Source organism: Narcine bancroftii, chromosome 3 (genome assembly GCF_036971445.1).
Source record: "Narcine bancroftii isolate sNarBan1 chromosome 3, sNarBan1.hap1, whole genome shotgun sequence".
NCBI lineage: Eukaryota > Metazoa > Chordata > Chondrichthyes > Torpediniformes > Narcinidae > Narcine > Narcine bancroftii.
Genome location: NC_091471.1, coordinates 350864178 through 350890952, shown reverse-complemented (window position 1 = coordinate 350890952; position 26775 = coordinate 350864178). Strand labels below are relative to the sequence as shown.

Genomic DNA, 26775 nt, shown 5'->3' with positions numbered 1-26775 from the left:
GTCTGACTGGCTTAATGCAACCTAGATTGTATACCTAAAATGGATGAGAGGGGGGGTGGGGGGGTGGCTTGGGAGGAGGGAGGGGGGGGGAGAAAAAGTCACTGTATATGTGTGAAAAAGAAATAGTGTATATCATGGCTAATGTGATTTATGGTGTGAAAAATAAAAAATTTAAAAAAAAAGAATAAATTTGGATAGATACATGGATGGGAGCGGTCTGGAGGGTTATAGAATGGGTGCAGGTCAGTGGGACTAGCTAAATGATATTTTGGCACTGACTAGAAGGGCTGAATGGCCTGTTTTCTGTGCTGTAGTTTTATATTGCTCTAACAAAATGATTATAAAACTGTGTATAAGCATTATGATTAGCTATTTATATCAGTTGAGTACAGCTCGTGCTGTTGGGTGTATATTTTTTAAATGTTTATGCTTACTGATAATTTTCTCTCTCTTTTGTTGAAGATTCCACTGGCTGTATCTATAAAATAAAGTTGACATTAAACAGGAATTCAGCTGAGGAGCAGGTCCTGCCCCTATCATTACTGTTAAAGCTGCCAGGTTGTGTGGATTCTCCAGTCAACGCTACAATTTTGGCCTTGGATGAGACTCGCATTGCTGTGTTAAGAACTCCGCAATCCCAACATTGTGAAGTCAGAGGTACCTAGAATATTTGTTATGTCAGGGCAGAAGTGTTAATTTTATATGACTTGGATCTTGTGGTCCAGCAGTAATGAAAGTAGTTGGGGGAAAAAATTAGCACCAAAGTTGTGGTGGTTTCTGTGACATGTCACTTCTGAAGTCAGTTCCTGCTGTTGACAGTTCAATGGATCACTGGTTTGTGTTTCTGGATAGCAATCAGATTGAAGAATTTTCACATGGCAAACAAGGACGTAAAAGCCTTGACTTGTAGCTAATATTGTACAGGCTAAGATAAAAGATTCACTTAGAGGCTGAAATCACATGAAAATCTATAATATTTTGAAATACAGGTATGTACCGCTTGACGTCCACAATATTTTCTGTGAAATTGGGCATATGAGATGTGGATGTTGTGCAAACACTATTTTATGTACTTAGCAAAGCTATATGGGATACTGTAGCGTACCTGTAAACTTTTAGGGATCAGTGTGGGGACCGACATGGAGCTGTGGGCAGAGAGCAGGGCAGTGGGATCAGTGTGGGGACTGACACAGGGCTGTGGGGAGAGTGTGGGGCAGTGGGATCAGTGTGGGGACTGACATGGGGCTGAGGGGAGAGAGCGGGGCAATGGGATCAGTGTGGGGAACCAACACGGGGCTGTGAGGAGAGAGTAGAGCAGTGGGATCAGTGTGGAGATTCGTTCAGTGCTGTGGGTAGAGCTCAGGGCAGTGGCATTAATTGGGACTGATACATGACTGGAGAGAGAGAGAGTGGGACAGTCGGATTAGAATGGGTATACAGTATACAATTTCCTATAGCTAGCGATTGCTTTTTCTAAATTGCTGCTTACTTGCTTGAATAATTATGGGACCACCGACATGTATGCATTTGGTGTTGCCTAAATTAACGTTAAGTGGTGCATACCTGTAGTTGTGAAAATTAAAATCCACAAGTTTTCTAAACAGTAAATATGCTATCTTGACCAATCCTTGATGTTCTACATTAGAAGGCAGAAATCCAGAACACTCAAGAATCCAGACTTTTTGAAAACTCAAACTTCTTAAATTTAGTGGGTTTTTGTGTGTCTGTGTGTGTGTGTGCGCATGCATGCTTGTGGAGTTTATTTTCCTTTAAAACTGCTCATTTTGATAAATGAAGCTTGCTATATTTGCTAATTAATAAACTATCACAATTTATCTGTTCATCTCTTCTTTATTCCTCCTTAAATTTGACTTTTAGAAGTCCTGCCCGAGAATCCAGAAAATCTGCATGACCCAATCCCTGAGCAGTCTGGATTTTTGAACTCCCAACTGTAGTTAAATCACTGGTATTTGGAGGCTAAGGTTGATGAGGCTGTGAAGGGGAGCAGGAAATCATGGGCATGGCTTCTAGACTGGCTTTTCGCTGCTCCCAAGCATCTGTTCCTCATTCCAATGATACTGAGCACTGACAGTTTTGCTGTCACTAAAAATTTGTCCAAATTAAGATGCATCACAGGATGTGACATCACAAAATGCTGGGTTCCTTGGCTGTTTTAGCTTGGTGCCATACTTGATTCTTTTCAGGATATTGTTGAACTGAGAAAGGAAAATCTTGCGTTTTTGTCTTAAGCAATGGCAGATGATCTTGAGATGAGCTGATGTTTGAACAACTGAAATGCAATAAATCTTTTCTGAGACTGGAAAAATAACTTTGAAAGGTGGATTCCAGCTGATGCACAACATTACTAGGAATGTACAAGTACCTTCTGTTTATTGATGTTCGTGCCAAATCCATTCTTTTAATGTATAAAGCTGTGTCATTCTGACTTGTAAGCTGTTTTCCTGTTATGATCACAAGATGGCAAAAATAAATGCAAATATGGCCTCTTGAATCTGCCTCACCACTATGATCAAGATCAATTCTGTGCCTTTCCACTATCCTACCTGATTCTCCTTGAACAACAATTTTTTTTTAAATATTGATCTCAACCTTGAATATATTCAGTTTCAAAACATTCACACTCCGAGCTTGAGAGTTTCAAAGATAGAACCTTTTATACAAAGGAAGTTTCTTATTTCTGTCTCAAATAGCCAGAACCTTAATTGTAAATTCCCTATTCTCCAGCTGGAGAAAACAGCATGCTGGTACCTGCTCTGTCAGCCCTCCTGAAACCTTGTGATTGGTGTTTCTGAGTATTATTATCTTGGCATTCTGCTTTGAGATGTTTTACCTGCAGGCAAGCTTTCTATGATCCAGATAATTTGTTATTTTACTCCCTGGCAGACTGTTTTGGGTGAATTTTCAGTGGGGAAGAGCCCTACACTTGGCAGCAGGGCTGCTAATTGTACAAATCTTTGTAATTTGCTTGTATTATAGATTCTTTGAGTATCTGGAATACAAGATTCCAAACACTCCAGTCGTGGAAAGAGCTCCCAGAGGGAAGCTCTGGACAGGTAATTTGCTTTTTATTCTATTTATACATTATGGAAATTTTATTCCTTGGTTTTAATATGAATGTTGAGAAGCAACTTTGCACCAATGCCACTTGCTGCATCTCTCTGACTCGAGACTTTAATTTATAAACAAATAGCTGTATCTGCTTTTGCCACTGTCCCTGGCAGCTGATTCCAAACAACTTCCCCTGCAAGTCTCCTTTAAATTCTGGTCCCCTCCCCACTGTAAATACACATCCTCTAGTATGTAGTATTTCTAGCCTGGGGAGAGAGATTTTGACTGTCTACCTTATTAAGGCCAATAGACCTGTAAATTCCCCTCAGCCTCTGCTTAGCCTCACCCCAGAGCTCATACCATCTAAACCTGGCAGCAATCTGATAAATCTCTTCTGTACCCTTTCCAAACCCTCCACCTTCCTGTAATGGGGGTGACCAGAATTACACATAATGCTCCAAATGTGGCCTAACCAAAGTTTTGTATTGTTGTAACATGACTTTCTTATTGTACTCTGTTCCCCAACCAATGAAGGCAAGTTTGCTGTACCCTATCTACTTATAAGGCCACTTTCAAGGAGCTATGGGCCTGAACATCCAGATCCATCTGCACATCAATGTTTTTGAGAGCTCTCTAATTAACTATATACTTTCCCCTTGCATTTTACCTCCCAAAGTGCAACATGTGGCGCATATCATGTTGTATTCTTTGATAGTCTTCCTTCTACACTGTCCATAGCTCCACCAATCTTTGTATCATCACCAAACTTACTAATTTACCACCTACATTTTCACTCAAATCATTTGTATCTATCCCAAACAACTTGGGTCCCAACACCAATCCAATCCCTGCAGAGTAGCACCTTTCCACCACAAGCCTGTCTTCTGCATACAAGCTAATTCTGAATCTAAACTATCAATTCACTATGGTTCCCATGCCTTGTTATCTTCCAAATCAATCTGCCTTATTGCTGCGTTGGAGTTGAGATCACCAGTCAATTAGAGTGTCTTATCACGCTCCTGACTTCATTCTTATCCTGGCTACACCTGCGATTGGCTTTAGCTAATGGAACTTTGGCCAATGGAATCCTTCAAAGCTTACATAATATAGTAACTTCCCTTCCATCCCCAGATCCTTTCATGATCTAATATGCTATCATTCCTGTAGTTGATGTATTCCAGGTTTTGCTGCTACCACTCAGAAGACAAAGCTTGGTGTGTGCTTAAGCTTCCTGTCCATATCCTCAGGATGTAATGGAGAACAAAAAGAGGCTCCCTTTCTGTATTTCAGCTTTTGAGTGATGGGGGTCCAAGGTGGACCATCCCATTCTTGACCTTTTCAAAGGGATCACAGGAATTGTCAAGAAGTTTGGTTTGAGGATGGGTGGGAAAGATGTGTTTGCTGCTGGAGTCACGCGGAAGCAGGCAGAGATTGCTGTTTTTTGACATTGCTCTGATATTTTTTTTCAGTTCTGGTGTCACAATGGGCAACTCTTTGTTCCTCATGGAATGGCACTGACAGTGGTCCCATTTTCATGTGAAACCTCTTGTCTGGCAGCTGTTCTTGGCAAACTCAAACAGCCAAGTACGACTGGTAAGTTGTTCAATAAGCAAAATTTAAAAACTGTTAAAACTATACACGGGTGCTGATTTTTTTAAAGTTTAATTTTAAAATGTCTTTTGCATTTTTACAAGTTGATTGTGATCAATCAGAAGCTGGTTTTGAGCTTGAACAATATTGGTATACATGGACTACATGCTTCCTTGTTTAGGTCTGCAAAATGGGAGAATTATTTTGAATCCATTATTGCTGTCATGGATAGGATAAAAGATTGAATGTGACCTTCCCCTAATCTCACCTGTTTCAAATTAACCTGTGCACATTACAGAGCTGTCTTGAGGCAAATCTCCAGAATATGACAAGATATTCACTCAGACCTTGAGAGAGGCTTTTACAGAAATTGTAGGGGCTCCAGCAGAAATATTTAAAATGCCCTTAGTTGCACGTAGTGTCAGAGGATTGGAGAATAGCTAATTTTGTTCTGTTGACGAAAGGCTCTAAGAATAATCTGGGAAATAATAAGATAGTGAGATGTAGTGGGTGACATGTTGGAAAGTATCCTAAGATATCAGATTATACAAGTGCTTGGCCAGATAGGGACTAGTGAGGGACAATCAACATTGTGCATGGTAGGTCATGTCTAACCAATCTTATAGAGAATTTTTGAAGAGGTTACCAGGAAAGCTGAAAGGATGTTTACATGAATTTAGCAGGGCTTTTGACAAGGGCCTGCGTTGGAGGTTGGTCAAGAAGGTTCAGTCGCTTGGCATCCAGGATGAGGTAGTCAATTGGATTAGATATTGTGGAGAAGCCAGGGAGAACTACTGGAGAATTGCCTCTCTGACAGTAGGTCTGTGACTAATGGTGTACCTTGGGGATTGGTGCGGGGTCCATTGTTGTTTGTCATCTGTATCAACAATCTGGGTGACAATATCATAAATTAGATCATCAAATTTGCAGATGACTTTAACATTTGGGGTGTAGTGGACAACAAGAAAGGCTCTAAAAAATTGTAATTGAATCTGGACTAGGTGGAAAACTGGGCTGTAAAATGGGAGAAGGAATTTTTTATTTTTAAATTTTTAATTTAAACATGCAGCACAGTAACGAGCTCATGTTGCCCAAACTAACCTATAATCCCTGTACATTTTGAAGTGTAGATTGAAACTGGAGTAGCTGGATGAAACTCACACAGACACAGGGGGAACATACAAGCTCCTTACAAACAGTGTCAGATTCGAACCCTGATTGTTGGTGCTGTAGAAGCGTTGGGCTAACCGCTATGCTAACCATGCCACCCTAATCCTACTGCAGACAAGTTTGATGTGCTGCTCTTTGGGGGAGAAACTAGGGTAGGACTTGCAAGGTTAATGGTAGGGCACTGTGGAGGGCAGCAGAACTGGGATCTGGAAATACAGATACATCATTCTTGAAAGTGGCATCGTAGGTAGATAGGATTGTGAAGAGAGTTTTTGGCACATTGGCCTTCATAAATCAAAGTATTGAGCACAGGAGTTGGGATGTTATGGTATATAACATATTGGTGAGGCCAAATTTGGAGTGCAGAAAAATTACAAGGATGTTACCAGGACTTGAGCTTAAGGTTTAATAGGTTAGGTTTTTATTCACTGGAGCGTCAGAGAATGAGGGGAGATTTGATATAGGTACACAAAATTGAGGGGTATAGATATGTAGGCAGGCTTTTTCCACTGAGGTTGACTGAGACAAGAACTGGAGGACATGGTTAAGGGTGAAAAGTGAAATGTTTAAGGGGAACATGCGAGGTAGTGTGGAACGAGCTGCCAGCAGAGTTGATGATTGTGGGTTTGATTTTAACATTTCGGAGAATGTTGAATAGATACATGAATGGGAGGGGTATGGAGAGCTACAGTCCGGGTGCAGGTCAATATGACTAGGCAGAATGAATAGTTTGGGCCAAAGTGCCTGCTTCTGTGATGTCATGTTCTATGGTTTGCCTGCTTACTTGGATTACACTTGCTTTCAAACAATACTCAGTTATGCAGGATGGGTGAAATTTTATTCTAGTATCTTGCACAACCATTTTATCCCAAAGTGCCCCACAACCACTGAATTACAGGTACTGGTCTTTTTATTCACGCTATACTTCCACAGTACCATTGGCGAGAACCATTCCTGTTTTCCACTTCCTTCATTTTCTCCAATGGCAAGATTTTCCATCAAAGTTTCTCTAAGGTGTCTTCCCTTGACCATGGTCAGCAAAGCCCTTGTCCACATTTCATCTATTTTCCATGCCACTGCTCTCCTGTCCAGGATGTGTCAAGTATTTGCAGTTTTTATTTCCTTTATTTATACAGGATAGCCAAGTTGAAATTTTACTATTTAATTTAGAGATGGAGCACGGTAGCGGGCCCTTCCGACCCATAAGCCTGTCTGTGCCACGCAAATACATCCATGTGACAACTTAACCTACAACCCCCGTACGTATTTGGGGGGAGTCGGAGGAAACAGGAGCATCCGAAGGAAACCAATGCAGGTCACGAGTAGAATGTATAAACTCCTTTCAGACAGCAACGGATTTGAACCTGCTGGTGTTATACTAGTGTTGTGATGACCATGCAGCTAAATTCAATCAGCGATTTCCAACGTGTTATCTTTTCATTCATAAAAGTGAAACCTCTGTCCACGGTTATGAACTGGAATGCAATGCTTCGAGACCAGAAATGTGCCGAGCTGCAGTCGACTCTAACCTTCAGCTCTGATGAGCTGACACCTAGTGAAAAAGTAAGCATGGACTTTTACAATCATCGAGATGTGCTGCCCTTCCATAGTTTTAATAATCAGTTAACTGGTTTGACAGAAAACAATCTTTTCCTTTCTGAAGGCACTCTGATTGCCTCTGGTTTACTTTCTGTGCCTGACTACCCTCTTCTTATTACTGACACTATTGAATAATTTGCAGTTCTTTGTTCTTTCTAACTTCCACTCTCCTATGTGTACTCTTCATTTTGTCCACCCTCTTGTTGTGAATATTTTCCTCATTTTATTTACTACTCCACTAGAGTTTTTTAATGTAATTTCTCCTTGCTGTATTTCGGATGCCTTGAAATATGAATAGACAAGCTTATTGAATTAAATTGCACACTTCCCTGCTGCACAAGTCATTTTGCTTTCCACGATGAAAGCATGAAGTAGTTCTTAGGTACTTGGTGCCGTGCATGTTGGAAGGAAGGGGTTTGCTTCCTCATCTCGAACCATTTTCAAGCTAAGGCTCAGTGGCCTACAGCAAAATGACATTGATTGAGCTATGCCTTCAGCAAAATGTGAATGAGGAGTGGTGTGGACAGTAAACCTCTATAACCCCACACCCTTGGAACTTTAGTGCCAGATGACCAGATTCTTCATTCTCTTGTCTCTTAGTCCTATTAATATTCAGACATGCTTTTTTTACATTACACAGTAGAGTAATAAATTACCTGGTGAACCCACTGAGTTTAGAGATCAGGAAATGTACAAGCAGTCCGTACTTTGCTCTGGTTGCAAACTACCAATGTTGCTGATGCTTCAGTATCATTTACATATCTGGTCCACAGTCCAGAGCCTGGCCACATTCCAGGATCCCAGCTCTGGCTGCACCCTGCCCCCCACCTGCACCGCGAACATCCCCCCTCCCCCCAATCTGCACTCTGGACCAATGAGTGAACAAGCTGTGACGTTAGCACCATTTTACCCACAATCTGTTCTATCTTTTATGCAAGATGTGTTGATTAGTCTATTAGCATCAAATTTTCTTGAAAAATGTAGGATCACCAATTATTTAGATTTCTAAATGGTTCTCTGATTACTTGGAGTCCATTTGTCAAGTCAACTTTCAGGTCAGGTGAAGAAGCTCTGAAATGTTTTGAGGTTACAATGTGGATGAAATCCTAGAAGTGATTATTGAATCATCTTTTCCTCTGCAGCAGAGAAGCAGCGAACATCAAATTATGGACACCCAGTCACAACCTACTTCTCTGGATCTGACTGAGATTAAGGTAAACCAAATGTCTGAAGATAAACTTTAAGTATCGAGGCTAAAAATTTGTTTCTCCTTCAACCCCACCCCCTTCAATCCTGCAACAAATTAGTTCAAAGTTCAGGTTCAGATTGGAGCGACACAGTTAGCATAGTGGTTAAACAATGCTGTTACGGTGTCAGCGCTGTTCGGCCCATTGAGTTCCTCCACCACAGAGGTGAATCAGAAATTAAAAATAATTTTATAAACAGTTTGTGTAAAATTATCACTTTAAATCGAGGATCATAATACTGTAAAGTATTACAATATCACTGTATACAGTCGGAAAAAGAAAAGAATCTCAGGGTTATGTGTGATGCATGTTTGTACTTTGACAATAAATCTGAATCTAAATGGACACAGCTGTATCAGCAAGGAGCACCTAGCAGGCAACCACTTAAATTCCCATTGTCGCAGGCATTTCTATCTGTGGGCTCGTGTGTGGCCAAGTTGAGACCACCAATGGAGGAACGACACCTTGCATTCCATCTCAGCAGATATCATCAATATTGACCTCCAGTTTCTATTCTGATCTTTCTCATCCCTGTATATCTCTTCCACCAGCTCCCCACCACCTTCCCTTCAATCTTTCAGCCCTCTGCCCTTCTCAGCTTCTTTGTTATTTTCCCCTCTTGCATGCCGCCATGCTCCTTCCCTTCTTCCCACCCCCCCCCCACCACCACCACCAAACACACCAAAAGCTTTTTATTTGGTCATCTGCCTGATTTTTAGCATTCCTGAAGAAGGGCAAAGGCCCAAAATATAGACTGCCTTTTACATGACCAGCTAGTTTCTCCAGCGCTTTTGTGAATTACATTCCACCCCAGCACCTTCAGATTTCTTTTGCCTCCAAATGGACACAACTATTTTTTTTACCAGAATGGGATGCACAAAGAACATGTTGTGCTGACCTACATAAGCCTACTCAGCAAACTAAACCTTCCCTACCTCATACCCTTTATCTTTCTTGCATCTATGTGCCTGAGTCTTTTAAATATCCCTATTGAACCAGCCTCCTCCACCACCCCTGGCAATGCAATCCAGACATCCACTACTCTCTGTGTATATATATTTAAAAAAAATTACCCTGACGTTTCCCCTAAACTTTCCTCCCCTCATGTTGTAAAAAGTTCCTCTGGTGTTTGCTACTCTCACCCTGAGACAAGGGTGCTGGCTGTCCATCCTCTTCATGCTTCTCACAATCTTATCTTTCTTTGGCTTGGCTTCGCGGACGAAGATTTATGGAGGGGGTAAAAAGTCCACGTCAGCTGCAGGCTCGTTTGTGGCTGACCAGTCCGATGCGGGACAGGCAGACACGATTGCAGCGGTTGCAAGGGAAAATTGGTTGGTTGGGGTTGGGTGTTGGGTTTTTCCTCCTTTGCCTTTTGTCAGTGAGGTGGGCTCTGCGGTCTTCTTCAAAGGAGGCTGCTGCCCGCCAAACTGTGAGGCGCCAAGATGCACGGTTTGAGGCGTTATCAGCCCACTGGCGGTGGTCAATGTGGCAGGCACCAAGAGATTTCTTTAGGCAGTCCTTGTACCTTTTCTTTGGTGCACCTCTGTCACGGTGGCCAGTGGAGAGCTCGCCATATAATACGATCTTGGGAAGGCGATGGTCCTCCATTCTGGTGACGTGACCCATCCAGCGCAGCTGGATCTTCAGCAGCGTGGACTCGATGCTATCGACCTCTGCCATCTCGAGCACCTCGACGTTAGGGGTGTGAGCGCTCCAATGGATGTTGAGGATGGAGCGGAGACAACGCTGGTGGAAGCGTTCTAGGAGCCGTAGGTGGTGCCGGTAGAGGACCCATGATTCGGAGCCGAACAGGAGTGTGGGTATGACAACGGCTCTGTATACGCTTATCTTTGTGAGGTTTTTCAGTTGGTTGTTTTTCCAGACTCTTTTGTGTAGTCTTCCAAAGGCGCTATTTGCCTTGGCGAGTCTGTTGTCTATCTCATTGTCGATCCTTGCATCTGATGAAATGGTGCAGCCGAGATAGGTAAACTGGTTGACCGTTTTGAGTTTTGTGTGCCCGATGGAGATGTGGGGGGGCTGGTAGTCATGGTGGGGAGCTGGCTGATGGAGGACCTCAGTTTTCTTCAGGCTGACTTCCAGGCCAAACATTTTGGCAGTTTCCGCAAAGCAGGACGTCAAGCGCTGAAGAGCTGGCTCTGAATGGGCAACTAAAGCGGCATCATCTGCAAAGAGTAGTTCACGGACAAGTTTCTCTTGTGTCTTGGTGTGAGCTTGCAGGCGCCTCAGATTGAAGAGACTGCCATCCGTGCGGTACCGGATGTAAACAGCGTCTTCATTGTTGGGGTCTTTCATGGCTTGGTTCAGCATCATGCTGAAGAAGATTGAAAAGAGGGTTGGTGCGAGAACACAGCCTTGCTTCACGCCATTGTTAATGGAGAAGGGTTCAGAGAGCTCATTGCTGTATCTGACCCGACCTTGTTGGTTTTCGTGCAGTTGGATAATCATGTTGAGGAACTTTGGGGGACATCCGATGCGCTCTAGTATTTGCCAAAGCCCTTTCCTGCTCACGGTGTCGAAGGCTTTGGTGAGGTCAACAAAGGTGATGTAGAGTCCTTTGTTTTGTTCTCTGCACTTTTCTACGAGGCTCTAAAGGCTGTGTACGGCCCCTCACCCCAAGTCCAAAGCCCGCTGCGCAGCTCAGACGGCAAAGTCCTCCTCAGCGACAAGATCTCCATCCTCAACCGATGGTCAGAACACTTCCAATCTCTTTTCAGTACCAACCGCTCAGTCCAAGATTCCGCCCTGCTCCAGCTCCCTCAACAGCCCCTAAGGCTAGAGCTGGATGAGGTTCCCACCTTGGATGAGACATATAAGGCAATCGAACAACTGAAAAGTGGCAAAGCAGCAGGTATGGATGGAATCCCCCCAGAAGTCTGGAAGGCTGGCGGCAAAACTCTGCATGCCAAACTGCATGAGTTTTTCAAGCTTTGTTGGGACCAAGGTAAACTGCCTCAGGATCTTCGTGATGCCACCATCATCACCCTGTACAAAAACAAAGGCGAGAAATCAGACTGCTCAAACTACAGGGGAATCACGTTGCTCTCCATTGCAGGCAAAATCTTCGCTAGGATTCTACTAAATAGAATAATACCTAGTGTCGCTGAGAATATTCTCCCAGAATCACAGTGCGGCTTTTGCGCAAACAGAGGAACCACTGACATGGTCTTTGCCCTCAGACAGCTTCACAATCTTATAGACCTCCATAAAGTCACTTCCCAACCCTTCACTCCAAAGATAAAAGCCCTAGCTCTATTAAACTTTCCTCATAAGACATTTTCCAATCCAGACAACATCCTCGTAGATCTGCTCTGCACCCTCTCTATAGTTTCCTCATTCATCCTATAATGAGGTTGATCAGAACTGAAGATAATATTCCAAGTGTGGTCTAAGTACAGTATTGTAGACTTACAACACTTGTGTAATAGCAATTTGTACATTGTTGAGTTGTAAAGGTAATTGCCTTACCTTCTTGAAACAATCCTGATTTCAAAATCCTATTCAGTCCATACATTTGTCCTCCAGATATGTTGAGAGGTCTGCCTCCCTGTGGTGTAGACATGACATTATCCTTTTTAAGTTCTATATATTTGTCACAGCTGTTGTTGTATTCTTTCACAGACTGGTACGAATGAGAAAATAGATAAACAACTGAAACTGTTGTTGAGTAACCTGCTGGAACCCAATGCTCAGCTAATGGTTGCACAGATTGCTACAATCTTGGTGAACAGGTGTATGGCACAGAAGAAGTTCTACCCTCAAAATGTCCTTGTGAAGCTTTTACAGACACGTATGCTTTCTTACAGGTGAGAAAAATCATTGCTACATTCGGCTGCTTATTAAAGTTAACTGTTCACCTCAGGTGTCAATTCCTTCTTTAGAATAAAGAGTTTGTGTTGCAGAGCTTTAGCTTCTGCTCTTCCCTCATGATGCGTAGCTGAGAGGATGAGGATCTCACTCCTGCTAGTATAATCTGGTCTGCAGACTGCAGAGTGCTTGAGGGAAGCATTTTCTTTACTACTTGTATTCTGCAGTGTTAAGTATGAGAAGTCAGAGATTAATTTCCATCTTAATACTGTAATACCAAGATTTTCTTTAAAAGTGATAAATTAGGAAGGGTATTGAATTTGTTTCAGATTAAGGGATGTAGCAGCGTCGAACAAGAATTGTTTACACAGTGTGAGACACAATTAGCATAGCGGTTAGCACAACGCTGATACAGTGCCAGTGATTGGGTCCTGGGTTCGAATCCTATGCTTTCTGTAAAGCGTTTGTATGTTCTCCCCATGTTTGCATGAGTTTTCCCTGGGGACTCTGCTTCCCTCCCAGCCTTCAAACCATACTGGGAGTTTTAGATCAATTGGGTGTAATTAGGCGGCAAAAGGGCCTGTTACTGTACTGTATGTCTAAATGTAAATGTAATCAATCACTCTTGCAATGTTAGATATACAGTAAACCCCTTCTGGCACCTCTGGGGATTGGTAGATGCCGTATAAGTGAATTTGCCAGTTGCTTGAGATGGCGTGTTGTGCAATAGGTGGACGAATGGGCATCAATTTTAAACTCATTTTTTACCTATTTATTTTCTGCTTTTGCCATTTGCTTGAGCCTGCAGGTTACTAGAATTTTGGATAACAGGGATTTTACTGTATATAATTAATCTTTGGAATAATTGTTAAATCAACTGCTATCAATCTGAGAAATATCTGATGAATCAGGCAGCATCTTTGTGGAATAAGACAATTATCATCTTACTTTGAGCCTTGATCTGATTCAGAAGGAAAGTTAACAATCTGAAACATTGGCTCTCTCTGCTTCTCTCCCCACAGATACTACCTGACTTGAGTGATCCCAGCATTTCTATTTTCCAGTCACAAAGTCACAACTGTTACATTGTCATCTTGAACTGCAGGCATGAGGCTTGAGATGATTTCATGGAGGAGTGGTGTATGGGAATAAGAGGGAGTGGTGTTAAAACAGTCCAAAGGAGCCCTCAATGACAAGCTGCTTGAAAGGTTTTCTCAAATTTAAACAGAATACATTGTGAGGGAACATTTTCTTTTACAGAGCAGTAAGTTAGAGTGAGCCTGAAACCTGACTCACCTAATTTATGTGAAAGATAATAGATATGTTATTAGAAATACAGTTCTGCATTCTGATGCAAAATAAAAACTAACTGCTGGGTCAATCAGCATCTGGGGGAAATGGACAGTCAGCATATTGGGTCAAAACCCCTGCTTCAGGTCTGTGAAAAGGGAGGGAAGACTGGCAATGTAAAAGAATGGGGAAGGGGTCAGTAGGTGATAGGTGGACCAAGGCAGTGTGGAAGATGACAGCCAGATGGGGTGGCTGATTCTTTTTTTTTTTTTTTTTTTTTTTTTTTTTTTTTTTTTTTTATATATAGTTTTAAGTTTTATTGAAATTTGACATGAACAATAAATTGTAAATACAATTACATCAATGAACAAAACACCACGGGTTGTACGATTAAGCCAAACCAAATTTTGTAGGTCAGATTCTTAAAGGTGTGAAGCTAACAATTTTTTTTAAAAAACACAATTTAACTGCAAAACAGTTAAATGTTACTTTCAGTACAAGAAAAGTTAAAAATGGTTAAACTGCAAGCTCATCTTAAAACTACTAAGACAAAACACTAGCATTTACTGTATATACAGCATACTCCAACGGCAATCTAATCCCAAAACTGCAAACTAGAGAAACTGTCCAATATCAGTCAATTCTGCAAAACCATGATTGAAAATTGTGCCCAACATCTGAAAGCAAAGTCCAAAGTTTCCTTTCAAACTGCTAAAAAGTAGCTTAAAAACAAAATAAAAAGCATCTTTTCCCCAAAGAATTGGTATGGGAAAATAAGCCAGAAATGTCCAAGTGCATTTATGGAAAAAAAATCTGGTATATACAATAGTGATTCTTTTTTTTTTTTTTTTTTTTTTTTTTTTTTTTTTTTTTTTTTTTTAAATTTTTTTATTTTTCACACCATAAATCACATTAGCCATGATATACACTATTTCTTTTCACACATATACAGTGACTTTTTCTCCCCCCCCCCCCCTTTCCTCCCAAACCACCCCCCCACCCCCCCCTCTCATCCATTTTAGGTATACAATCTAGGTTGCATTAAGCCAGTCAGACAATGTTGTCATTCAACCAAATTACACCAGAAATTCTACTGAGTCCATTCTTTTCTTTCCTTCTCCTTCCATCAACTTAGGTAATGTTTGTCCCCGGTAGGTTTTCGCTATTGTATTTAATGTAAGGCTCCTATACTTGTTCGAATATTTCAATGTTATTTCTTAACCAATATGTTATTTTTTCTAATGGAATACATTTATTCATTTAAATTTGGTAGTTTCTTCCTTTTAATTTGGTTATGTATTCCATTAATATTTAAAGACATATAGTTCAGCGTAGCCCTTTTATATTTTGTTTATCTTCTCTTTCCGTTTTTCCATCATTACCTTTCCTCCTTTTCCATTTCTGTTTTCTTATTTTCAACTCTTTATAAGACAACATTCCTACAACATCTAACATTTTCCTTATTCTCCTATTTCTATCTTATTTATCCCCAATCTCCCCTTCACCTCCTGAGTTGTCCTTTATCCCTTGTCGGACAACCACATCTCCCCTCTCCATTTGGATTTGCGAATCCACTCGCAAGCGTCAACTGATTTTGCAGTGACCGCTATTTCCCCCCACCCCGCCTCCCCCAGAAAAGATTTCACTTTTCATATGTCACAAAGGTCCCTCTTTTAATTCCCTCCTTATTCTCTCTATTCCATTACCTTCCCTTATTAATTCTTGTCTATACTATCCATATTTTCCTCTAAGTACAGATACATTCATGTATGCTCATTGTCTCTATTCACTCTTATACCTCTTTACCTGCATACATATCAATCGTGATCATTTTTACTCTCATTACCCGTCTTCATCCCTCAGTCTATTTTTGTCTTTACCCACATACATATCAGTCGTGATCGTTTTAACTCTCATTACCCGTCTTCCTCCCTCAGTCTATTTTTGTAATTGTTCTGCAAATTTTCGTGCTTCTTCTGGATCCGCGAATAGTCTGTTTTGTTGTCCTGGAATAAATATTTTCAATACCGCTGGATGCTTTAGTATAAATTTATACCCTTTCTTCCATAAAATCGCCTTTGCTGTATTGAACTCTTTTCTCTTCTTTAGGAGTTCAAAACTTATATCTGGATAAATGAAGATTTTTTGCCCTTTATACTCCAGTGGTTTGTTGCCCTCTCTTACTTTTTCCATTGTCTTCTCCAGTACCTTTTCTCTTGTAGTATATCTTAGGAATTTTACTACAATAGATCTTGGTTTTTGTTGTGGTTGTGGTTTAGAGGCCAATACTCTATGTGCCCTTTCTATTTCCATTTCATGCTGTAGTTCTGGACATCCTAGGGTCTTAGGGATCCACTCTTTTATAAACTCCCTCATATTCTTGCCTTCTTCATCTTCCTTAAGGCCCACTATCTTTATGTTATTTCTTCTGTTATGGTTTTCCATTGTATCTATTTTTTGAGCTAGTAGTTCTTGTGTCTCTTTAGTTTTTTTATTAGATTCCTCCAATTTCTTTTTTAAGTCTTCTACCTCCATTTCTGCTGCTACTGCCCGCTCTTCCATCTTGTCCATTTTCTTTCCCATTTCTGTTAAGGTCATCTCCATTTTATTTATTTTCTCTTCTGTGTTGTTTATTCTTTTTCTTAAATCCTTAAATTCCTGTGTTTGCCATTCTCTAAATGATTCCATGTATCCTCTAATAAGAGCAAGTATATCCTTTACCTTGCCTCTCTTTTCTTCTTCTATTTCACCATACTCTTCCTCTTCTTCTTCCTCTGGGTTGGCCATCTGTTGTTTCTTTGGTGCCCTTTCCTCCTCTTCTATCTTGTTTCTATTGTCTTCTGTGGTCTCTTCTTGCTGCAGGTGTTCTGCAGCTGTCGTTGCCGGCTGTGGAGATCGACTCCCCAGCTGGTCCCCCCTCCCGTCGGTGTGTTTTTTTTCATTCGCATCGCGCATGCGCGAAGTATCGCGCATGCGCGGTTGCGCACTTTTGTTCGGCTCTGCGAGCCATTTTTGTAGTCCATTATTTACCGACCTGAGGGAGCGGGTTTCTCTCTCCGCAGCGGGCCTCTTCGGACAGGTAAGGCCTTCACCTTTTTCCTCCTTTGTCTTCTCTTCCTCTCTTCTTACCGTTGCTTTCGACTTTTCTTTTTTTGTCGCCATCTTCTTTCCACCTTTATACTCACTTTTCTGTAACTTTTATTTCTGTGCCTTTGTGTTTTCTCTTGTTTTTCCCGACTTTTCTGGAGAGGGCTGGAGTTCACCGTCCGGCCACTACTCCATCACGTGACTCCTCCCTCGGGTGGCTGATTCTTGAAGCTAAGAATGCCTTGAATTTTAGGAGCTGTCATCAGATTTTTTTTTTTAAATTTTTTTATTTTTCACACTATGAACCAAACTGACCAAAATACACACAAACATTTCCCTCTTGAATATACACAGTGTCATTTTCTCCCCTTTTCCCCCTCCCTTCCCTCCCTCCTTCACCCCCCACTCCCCACTCACTCAACGTTCAACATATATGATATATTAAACAATGTCATCACACAATGAAAATAAACAAGAAATTTGTGTCATCTACTTTTACATACTGGGCCAGATCATTTCGTCTTCTTCTCCTTCTGTCATTTTAGGCGGTGGAGGTCCGCGGTAGGACTTCTCCATTGTGTTCCATGTACAGTTCCCAAATTTGTTCGAATACTGTGATGTTATTTCTTAAATTATATTTTTCCAATGGAATACATTTATTCATTTCTATGTACCATTGCTGTATTCTCAGGCTATCTTCTAATTTCCAGGTTGACATAATACATTTTTTTGCTACAGCTAAGGCTATCTTAATAAATCTTTTTTTGTGCTCCATCCAAATCGAATCCAAACTTATGTCTGGGTAGAAAAAAAATTTTTGGCCTTTGTATTCCAGTGGCTTTTTGTCTTCTCTTATTTTTTTCATTGCCTTCTCCAATATATTTTCTCTTGTCGTATATCTCAGGGATTTTACTAGTATGGATCTTGGTTTTTGTTGTGGCTGTGGTTTAGGGGCTAATGTTCTGTGTGCCCTTTCTATTTCCATTCCTTCCTGTAATTCTGGTCTTCCTAGGACCCTGGGGATCCATTCTTTTATAAATTCTTTCATATCTTTGCTTTCTTCATCTTCCTTAAGGCCCACTATCTTTATATTGTTTCTCCTATTATAGTTTTCCATTATATCCATCCTCTGAGCTAACAATTTCCTTTTTAAGTCGTCCACTTCCATTTCTACGGCTGTTTTTCGTTCTTCCACCTTGTCTACTCTTTTCCCTATTTCTGTCATTACCATCTCTAATCTACTCACTTTTTCTTCTGTACCTTTTATTCTTCTTTTTATTTCATTAAATTCTCATGTCTGCCATTCTTTTATTGCTTCCATATATTCTTCAAAAAATTTCCTATCTATGTACAGTCCATTCCCTTTCTATTTCTCTGTGCAAAGCTTGATGTTCTCCCTCCTCTTCTCCTGAGTCCACTCCAGGACCTGTGTCCTCTACCTCTCTTCCTTGTATCTGTGTTTCCTCTGACTTTCTTCTTGGGCTGTTTATCTCAGTTTGCTGGGTAATTTTTTTTATTAATGGTGTCTTGATGTTGGTCCTCTTCCTCTGGGCTGGTCATCTGTTGATTCTTTGATTTAATTTTTTCATTCTCCTCCCTCTCGTTCCCATTATTTTCTGTATCTTCCCGCTGGGAGCCCTGCTGTCGGATCTTACTCAGCTGTTCAAGCTGTGGAGTCCCCCCTCCCGTCGGTGTTGTCTTTGTCATGCACGGTTGCGCACCTCTGTTTGGCTCCGTGAGCCATCCTTGTAGTCCTGCGCTCGGTAGGTTGCGACCCTTCAGAGTTTCCACTGACCTCAGGGAGTGGGCTCCTCTTTCCACGGCAGGTCCCTGCCTCTTCGTACAGGTAAGACCTTCACCTTTCTCTTCTGACGTCTTTCCTTCTTTTCTTCCCATTGTTTTTGGCTTTTCTTTTTTTGGTGCCATTTCCTCCACACCTTTATTTTTTATTTGTTGTGGTTTGTGTGTCTGTGGCTTTGCTTTTTCTTTACTTCTTTCCTTCTTTTCTGGAGAGGGCTGGTATTCTCCCACCTGCCACTACATCACGTGACTCCCCTCGAGCTGTCATCAGATTGATGTAACACAAATCTAAAGTGAGTCATGTGTGGTTAGCCTTTTTTGAGAGCCTCCGATTTGGTCCTCCTCTCTCAAATAATCACTTAATCATTCCCTTTTGAAAACTAAGTCTGCTTCAGCTATCCTTTCAGACAGCACACTCCTGGTGATAACCTGCATTGCCTTCTGAAAGCTTCTCATCTTTCCTCATCTTCTGCTTGTACTCTGAGTACTTATCCTTCCACAAAGACAAAGGCAGTATCAACAACATTTTTTAAAATTATGTCGTTCTCTTCATCTCCATTTCTTCTGTTTGGCTGTACGTAAATTATCCAGAGAAAGGGCTTAACTCTCAATTTGCTTTTGGTACAGAAGATAAAGCTGATTCAGATTTATTATCAGAGTACATACATGACATGACCTACAACCCTGAGATTACTTTTTCCTGCGGGCATGGCAGAATTACCACCAATTGGTAGAGCAAAAATTAAATTGCACAGCATAAAACCTGTAAACAGGTAATGAACGTAAACAAACTGCAATACAGAGAGAACCAAAAAAATCAATAAAGTTCACAAATAAGAGTCCTTAAATGTGTCACTTATTGAGTTTGTTGTTAAGGAGTCTGATGGTGGAGGGGTAACACCTGTTCCTGAACCTGGTGGTGTGAGTCTTGCACCTATACATCTTTCCTGATGGCAGACATTTAAAACGCCTTCAGATCTTGGCATTTACCAGCTTCTATTGGGTATGTAGGTTCCAGAAGATGCGAACAGTCAAGCATGGCTTTGATGAAAGTGAAGACTTCTTATGGGAAGTTGTGGATTTAAAACTTTCATTGATTTTTCAGCTTATGTCCAGATTTGATCGCAGTTGCCTTGGATAAAGCAGACTACTACCTGCTACAGCTCTGCCTTCAGCTGTTCCCTGATGTCCCAGAGGCTGTTGTTTGTGCCTGTTTGAAATGCTTTCTCAGGTAAATATTAAGCTATGGCATTTTACTGTGTAAAATTGCATGGTGTGTTTTTAACCAAAAAATTTTGATTGCAAAGAAGCATGTCTTCGGACACAGTCGGGTGTTGGTCGACTGGAAAATGGGAGAAGCAGTAGCAGATGGGATTTAATGAGGACAAGTATAAGGTTATGCCTTCTGGGAAGCTGTACACTGACAAGACATGTACAGTAAATGGCAGGAAACCGAGGAACGTTAATGTACTGAGAGGCATTGGAATGCAAGTCTATAGTTTCCTGCAAATGGTGACAAGGGTGGTGAAGAGGGCAGTTGGTTTGCTTGCAGGTCAAGGCATTGAGTCTGAGTTGGGACAGCATGTAACAGCTGTCAGGCTGAATGTGGAGTACTGTGCATGGTTCTAGTCACCATGATATAGTGCTGCAGAGATTTGCCAGGCTGTTGCCTGCAATGGAGAACTTTAATTACAAAGACATTGAATAAGCTGTATGTGTTCTCACTAGAGTTCAGGAGGCTGAGGGGTGACCTTGTCAAGGTTTATAAGATTGAGGGGCATAGATAGGGTAGGTAGACATTTACCAAGTTAGTGGAATTTTAATGGGCATAGGTTTAAAGTGAGGGAGAAAGATAAAGGAGATCTGAGGGAGATTTTCCATACAGATGGTTATATGGGATGAACTGCCAGAGGAAGTGGTGGAGAGGGACACAATTACATTGTTTAAAGGTTATTTGGACAGGTACTGCGATTGGACATGAGGTGAGAATTACAGAGAAATGGGATTCGTGAGGATGGGCATCACAATTGGTATGTTTTAAGTATTTTGTTATTTAAAAAGTGCAGAGACTGAAATGTGACATTTCTTGGTCTAACTTCAACTCACATTGAAGTGGTTTTCAAAGTGAGGAAAGTTTACAAGTGAAAACTTAATATCTCTAAAGTATATTTAATAACTGGGACAAGCAGATGTTCACACAACTCTTCCTTCACATCGATTTGCCTTCTATTGCTGTACTTTGTCAAATCAGTTACACAGCTGCACTGGGTAAAGTTCTAAAATGGTGATTTATACTCTTGATATCAAAACTAAAACTGTCATTACCTGCTTGTAAAGTATGGGTGTGTCTGCCGTTGTTTGATTGCTGTTACGACTGTAAATCTTTAAAAACTTTTGCTTGGGCTCCCAGATACAGTTTAGCCTTTGTTCAAACCAGATAAGTGTACTTACCAATTTGGAAAAATTTTAGAATTTGTTACTTCTGCTCTTCCTATTTTCTGAATTATGGAACTTCCATTTAAATATCACTGAAGCATTTTGTTTTTAATTCTCCTTTAGCGCCAGTGAGTCAGACCTGGAAAAGGTTATTGTGGATTTAGGCAGCGTGGTCTCGTATATGGAATTCGATCAGAGTTCCTCGGAGAAGATGGAGATAGTGGAGAATGGCTTTGGTTCCATCTTAGTGGAAGAAGACAGCAGTGACGTTCCAGCACAGAATCAAGACCACGCTTTTTGGGAATTTGATACAAATTCAACTTGTCCAGTTGGTCTTAAAAAAGCAGCTTTGCTGTATCCTTCCCAATGTGTCCAATTGGGGTAACGGGGCAAATGATCAGTCTACAGTAAAAGTCCAGAAATCCAGACCTTCCAAGAATCCAGATGTCTCCACTCTTGGCTTTGTGCATGAACATACATTTCATGCATGTGTGCATTGCGTGACGTATGTGTGAGAATCCAGAAAATCTGCACCGACCCACTCCCCAATCAGTCTGGATTATAGGACTTTAACTGTACCTATCTGCCTATTTGAGATGTTCTAACTTTGTTCAGTTATTTGTGTTAAAATAATTCTGAAAATTGTCAGTTTCAATTGGGTGGAAGAATTGTCAATGGGATATGGCAGATAATTGATCTTATTTAGAGCTCTCTCAGTCTCTCCTCAAACCAATTGCATCCAAGCAGAGAAGTGAATGATTCCAACTGCTTGGTCATTGGTGGAAGAGGAGTTGGTGCAACTCAGAATTATTTGGGTGCTTCAAGCAAAGCAAACATAGCTGCACTGAGCAGGAATCACAAGGCAAGCAGTTGCCCAATGACTGCGGTCTGTGAAGTTGCATTTCCACATGGTGTTCCTGGACTGCAGTGTGGAATCAGAGATGATTGCCTTCACAGCTACCTCATGCTTTGATCTGGAGCAGTGCAGAGATGTGGGAATCATCCTTTTCAAGTGGGTGTGGAACAAAAGTAATTTGACAATGTAATGATTAGATATTTAGACTTGCAGCACAAAACGAACTTCTGGCCCATGACCTTGCGCCTACAATTAACCTATAAGCTTATAAGTTTTTAAAGGGTCGGCGGAAACTGGATCACCCAAAGGACAGTGCCCAATTCAAACCCAGGTCAATGGAGCTGTAATAGTGTTGCGAGAACAGTGCTGCCCCAAACTTTGTATGAAATTTTCCTTAACTGCAATTCGAAGGAATGAAATTCTGCTGTCTTCATACAGTGAAACCTTCCTTTTGCCCCCTCTCAAAGATCTTGCTATTCCTCAAGTGATAGTAAGTGCAGTCTTTAAATGCTCTGTCAATCAAATCATAAACTTTTGAATTCTGCAGCTGAAGGGGTGGTAATTTTTCTGTCCTCCCCAGGTCCAGGGGAACCTGACATCCATTCTTCTGTTTGATCCATGCTTAATCCCTCCCAAAGTTGTAGGGCTGATTCCGAGAACTCAGTAAATGTATTGCATAAACTTCAGACTCCAGGAAGAATGTCAGGCATCCATTCCATACTCTGGATGTACACTAGTAAGCAGCAGATGATTGGGAAAGAAGTAAATAGTGTTGGTGATCTTACTTTGATATACAGTAAAACCCCTGGTATCCAGCACCTAAGGGGATTGGTAGATGCCAGATGTGAATTTTCCGGTTGCTTGAGACTACATGTTGTGTGGATTGCTGTGGGGGGGTGGGGGGGCACGAGCCCACCAATTTTAAACTTTCTTATTTTTTACCTGTTTATTTTTTGCAATTCTTTTTGCTTGTTGCTTGAATTCCAGATAATGGGGATTTTACTGTAGATAGTTTTTGCCATGAGCATTCCATTAGCTGAGGCTGAAATTCAGGATGCCGTATCTTTAAATGCAGCCCTTCAATTTTGTTCTTTCACTTCTACAGGTGACCCCACATGACAGGGGTGGCGTTCCTGTATCGCGATCTTCCAAAACATGAAGTGTATCAGACGAAGAAAGTGTTGTGTTTAGTTATTTGTCTCTTCCATACAAAGCAAATTTTATTCCATATCTCTTTTTGGATGATTTGTTAATAAGGGTGTGAACATGGGGTCACCTGTACTAATCCCAATGTTCACACCCTCCACTTTCCCAATTCTTTGTTCATAGAGTCACTGAGTCATAGCACCGCATCCATGCTGTCTTATTTGCCCATAACTTTTGTTGGGGTGATTTACTGGTGGAGTAATTTTATGAACTAATTTAAAGCATTCCTGGCCCCCGTAGATTTTTTGTTAAATGTGTCTCTTTTTTTAAACCTCTTTAGCTGTCTTGTGGAGGTATGGCTAACTTGCTCCCAGTCTAGCTCTGGATGGCTGATGGGGCCAGTGCAGGGGCTGCAGACCTTGCCACAGGCAGGGCATGTGATGTTTGGGCCAATGAGTGGGTTATTTCTGTTCCTTTCACAGTTGGTTCATGGGCTCCAGGTTCTCCCATGATAGAGACTCAATGTGCTGAGCACCTCCATTTAAGGATAATGTGGCAAGAATTCCAATGTGCTTGTAAGGATGTTACAATTCTCAGTACAATTTTGAGATAATATTTCAAGTGCTCCTGGAAATGTGATGATGTCAGGGTTGCCTGTTTTATTTTTGTTTTGTGGGTCTTTGACTGCCTGCTGTAATTTGTCTATGTCTTCAAAACATTCAGAAGGCCAGTGATCACTGCTGCACCATGAATCATGAGCTTGGTGCCAAGTTTGGGTCTTGACTCTTCAACTAGCTAAAGGCTACATGAGGGAAGTAAATCATGAAAGTCTACAGACGCTGTGATTGTAGTTAAAAACACACCAAAATAATGGAGGACATTAGCTGGTCTTGCAGCGTCCATAGGAGGTAAAGATATATTGCCGACGTTTTGGGCCTGAGCCCTTCAAGGAATAAGCAAAGAATGAGCCAAACAGTGCTGGCTGGGGGAGGAGTCCAGACCAAAAAAAAGGTGTTAATTGGATGTGATGTGGAGAATTGATTTTTGTTGATTTGAAAGGAGGCAGGGAAAAGGGAGAGAAACAGAGTTGGGGATAGGCAACAGGGGAAGAAGTGAGAAGGGAGGGTTTAATGAAAGCCGGTTGGAGAATAAGTTGTTGCTTCCACAATTTGCGGGGGGGTCTCAGTCTGGCATTGCACACGACCATGATCAGGCATGTCAACAAGGGAATGGGACGGGGAATTGAAATGGGTGGCCACTGGGAGATCCACACTATTGTGGCAGGCAGAGCCCAAGGTGCATCATCGATGTCTGCCTTTGCTGAGGGATAACTCGATGTGGAAAGTAATCCTGTTTCCTACCGTCATTGTGGATTTTGATTGTCAGCAATAGTGATAGACACTAGGGCCAGGTGGATGGAAGGACTTTTAGTACAAGGCCCATCCACTTGCAGATTATGATTTTGTGGTCTACCACAGATACAAACTTCATCAGGAAACTATAATCCGTAACAGAGGTTAGAGTGATCATTAGGGATCCTGGCAGATTGAACAGAGTATTGTAGATTAACTCTTTTACATCAGGAAATTTGTACCGAGATTGTAGTGAGTTATGAGATGGAGGTGAGGAGTCTTCCATTAAAGTTACTGTCATCAAGACTACAAATTTCCCCTTTCAGCTTTGCTATTTTTTCCTGTTAATGGGATGGGCTGTTGAGTGTTTGGGCGTCAGATAGCTTTGATAGTCCAGCAGCATTTACATGTTGTTGCTGGTTGCTAGCTGCTAAGATCTCTTTTTCATCTACAATCTGTCCTTCCGGCAAATTTTTGTTGGACCAGATGCCGTATTTCCCTCGAGATGTGTTTCCAATCCATGGAAATCTTGCATTTGGTATTAATTAGTTCCTGAATCTCCTGGTCACTCCCATCAAACTACTTCCATGTTTTTTTCAGCTGCTCAGTGAACTTGAGGCCAGTCTGGATGCATACAATACCTGGCAGTCTGCAGCTCCTGTTGGAAATTATCATGTTGACCATGAAACCTTGATGTCTTTTGAGTCCTTGCATATTGAGTTTCTTGCACAAATCTTTCTATTTCCCATTTGTGTCTGTGGACTGTAGGTGAGATGAGAACAGATTAGGCAGTGGCTCGGAGCAACCATCATCACCTGCTGAGGTACAGGTTATCAATATTTTTAGTTTCTTGGATGAAGAAGCAGATGCCAGTGATTTTTTTATCCTTCAGTCTCAAACCTGAAAGCATTGACATTAATTTTGGATACAAATGAACGGTTTTTAAAATGTGAGTATTTCACTTGCCAGAATGTCTTGGGTCGTTGGATTCTGACACACCACTTCATGTTATGAGCTGGTTTTGCCCATCCTCCAGTTGATTATCCATCACAGTGAATGTTGCCTGATTGGTGATGTTTCTTTTCCCTCTCTCTAGTTGTTTCTCCAGTACCTGCAATTCCTGTATGTGAAGCAGTGTAAAACCATCAATGCAGTGCTTCCAGGAGAGAGGATTCCCACTGTCAGTCAGGTATGCAAAATAAAGTACAGCACACTCCGCAGTCTGTTCCAAGTCCTTTGGTTCTGGATGTTGCTGCCAAAAGCCTCCCCTGAATTGCTGCCTGCAGCGAGTGTCCTGATAGACCCATTCAGAAAGTGTTGAGGTCACCACATTGGCTGTGTGTGACATCAAACCCACAGGTAAATTTGTGTAAGAATGGCAGATGTTATGTACCAGGTGACCATTCAGAAGTCTGGGTTACTGTGACTGAAGGAACTGTAATTGCAGATTTAGAACATTGGAAAGAATTACCACTAACATTGATAGGGAGGGTAAATTGCATTAAAATGAATGTCTTCCCAAGGATACAATACTTATTTCAATCGTTACCAATTCCCTTAACAGAGAAATTCTTTAATGAACTAAAGAGAATAATAAGGAAATTTTTATGGAAAGGGGGGAAACCGAGGATAGCGTTAGATAAATTAACAGAGAGGTGGTTTGCAGTTACCAAACTTTAAAAATTATTATAGAGAAGCACAATTAAGGTATTTATCAGAATTTTATCAGACAAGGGAAAAACCAGATTGGACTAAGATAGAGCTAGATAAAATAGGAGAGAAGGTACCAGAACATATACTTTATAAGTGGGATGAAAACCTGATACGATATAAAAGCTTATCAGTATTGGATCATTTACTCAATATATGGAAGAAGATTCATTTAGAAAGGAAAAAAAAATTACCAAATTCCAAAATTATCATTGACGCAAAATCAACTAATCCCTTTTACAATAGATAACCTTTCCTTTAGATGGGAGAGAAAAGGAATTAAAAGAATAGAAAATTGTTTTTTGAGAAATAATTTATTAAAATTTGAATAAATGAAGTACAAATATGGAATAACTCATGGTACAATGTTTGCATACCATCAACTGAAAGCCTACTTAAAGGATAAATTGGGATAAACTGAGATTACCAGAAGGAAGCAGCTTTGAATATGTGATTACAGGAACAATGATAATAAAAAGATTTATAATGAACATGTACATCAAGCTGCAAGAGAAGAAAAATGATGAAATAAGCTATAAACCCAAACAAAAGTGGGAAAAAGATTTAAACATAAAGATAAAAAATGAAACATGGGAAA

The 26775-nt window shown here is 41.0% G+C and overlaps 1 protein-coding gene across 1 annotated transcript in view; it reads left to right on the top strand.

The window, feature by feature from the left end:
* Positions 1 to 26775, top strand: part of nol11 (nucleolar protein 11) — a 52636-nt gene that overhangs the window by 22292 nt on the left and 3569 nt on the right. The window contains exons 7-16 of the mRNA XM_069929751.1: positions 463 to 657; positions 2998 to 3074; positions 4539 to 4662; positions 7280 to 7392; positions 8571 to 8642; positions 12315 to 12499; positions 19783 to 19908; positions 21237 to 21467; positions 22381 to 22459; positions 25564 to 25656. Of these exons, the coding sequence (XP_069785852.1) occupies positions 463 to 657; positions 2998 to 3074; positions 4539 to 4662; positions 7280 to 7392; positions 8571 to 8642; positions 12315 to 12499; positions 19783 to 19908; positions 21237 to 21467; positions 22381 to 22459; positions 25564 to 25656 (1295 nt within the window). The remainder of the gene's footprint in view (positions 1 to 462; positions 658 to 2997; positions 3075 to 4538; positions 4663 to 7279; positions 7393 to 8570; positions 8643 to 12314; positions 12500 to 19782; positions 19909 to 21236; positions 21468 to 22380; positions 22460 to 25563; positions 25657 to 26775) is intronic.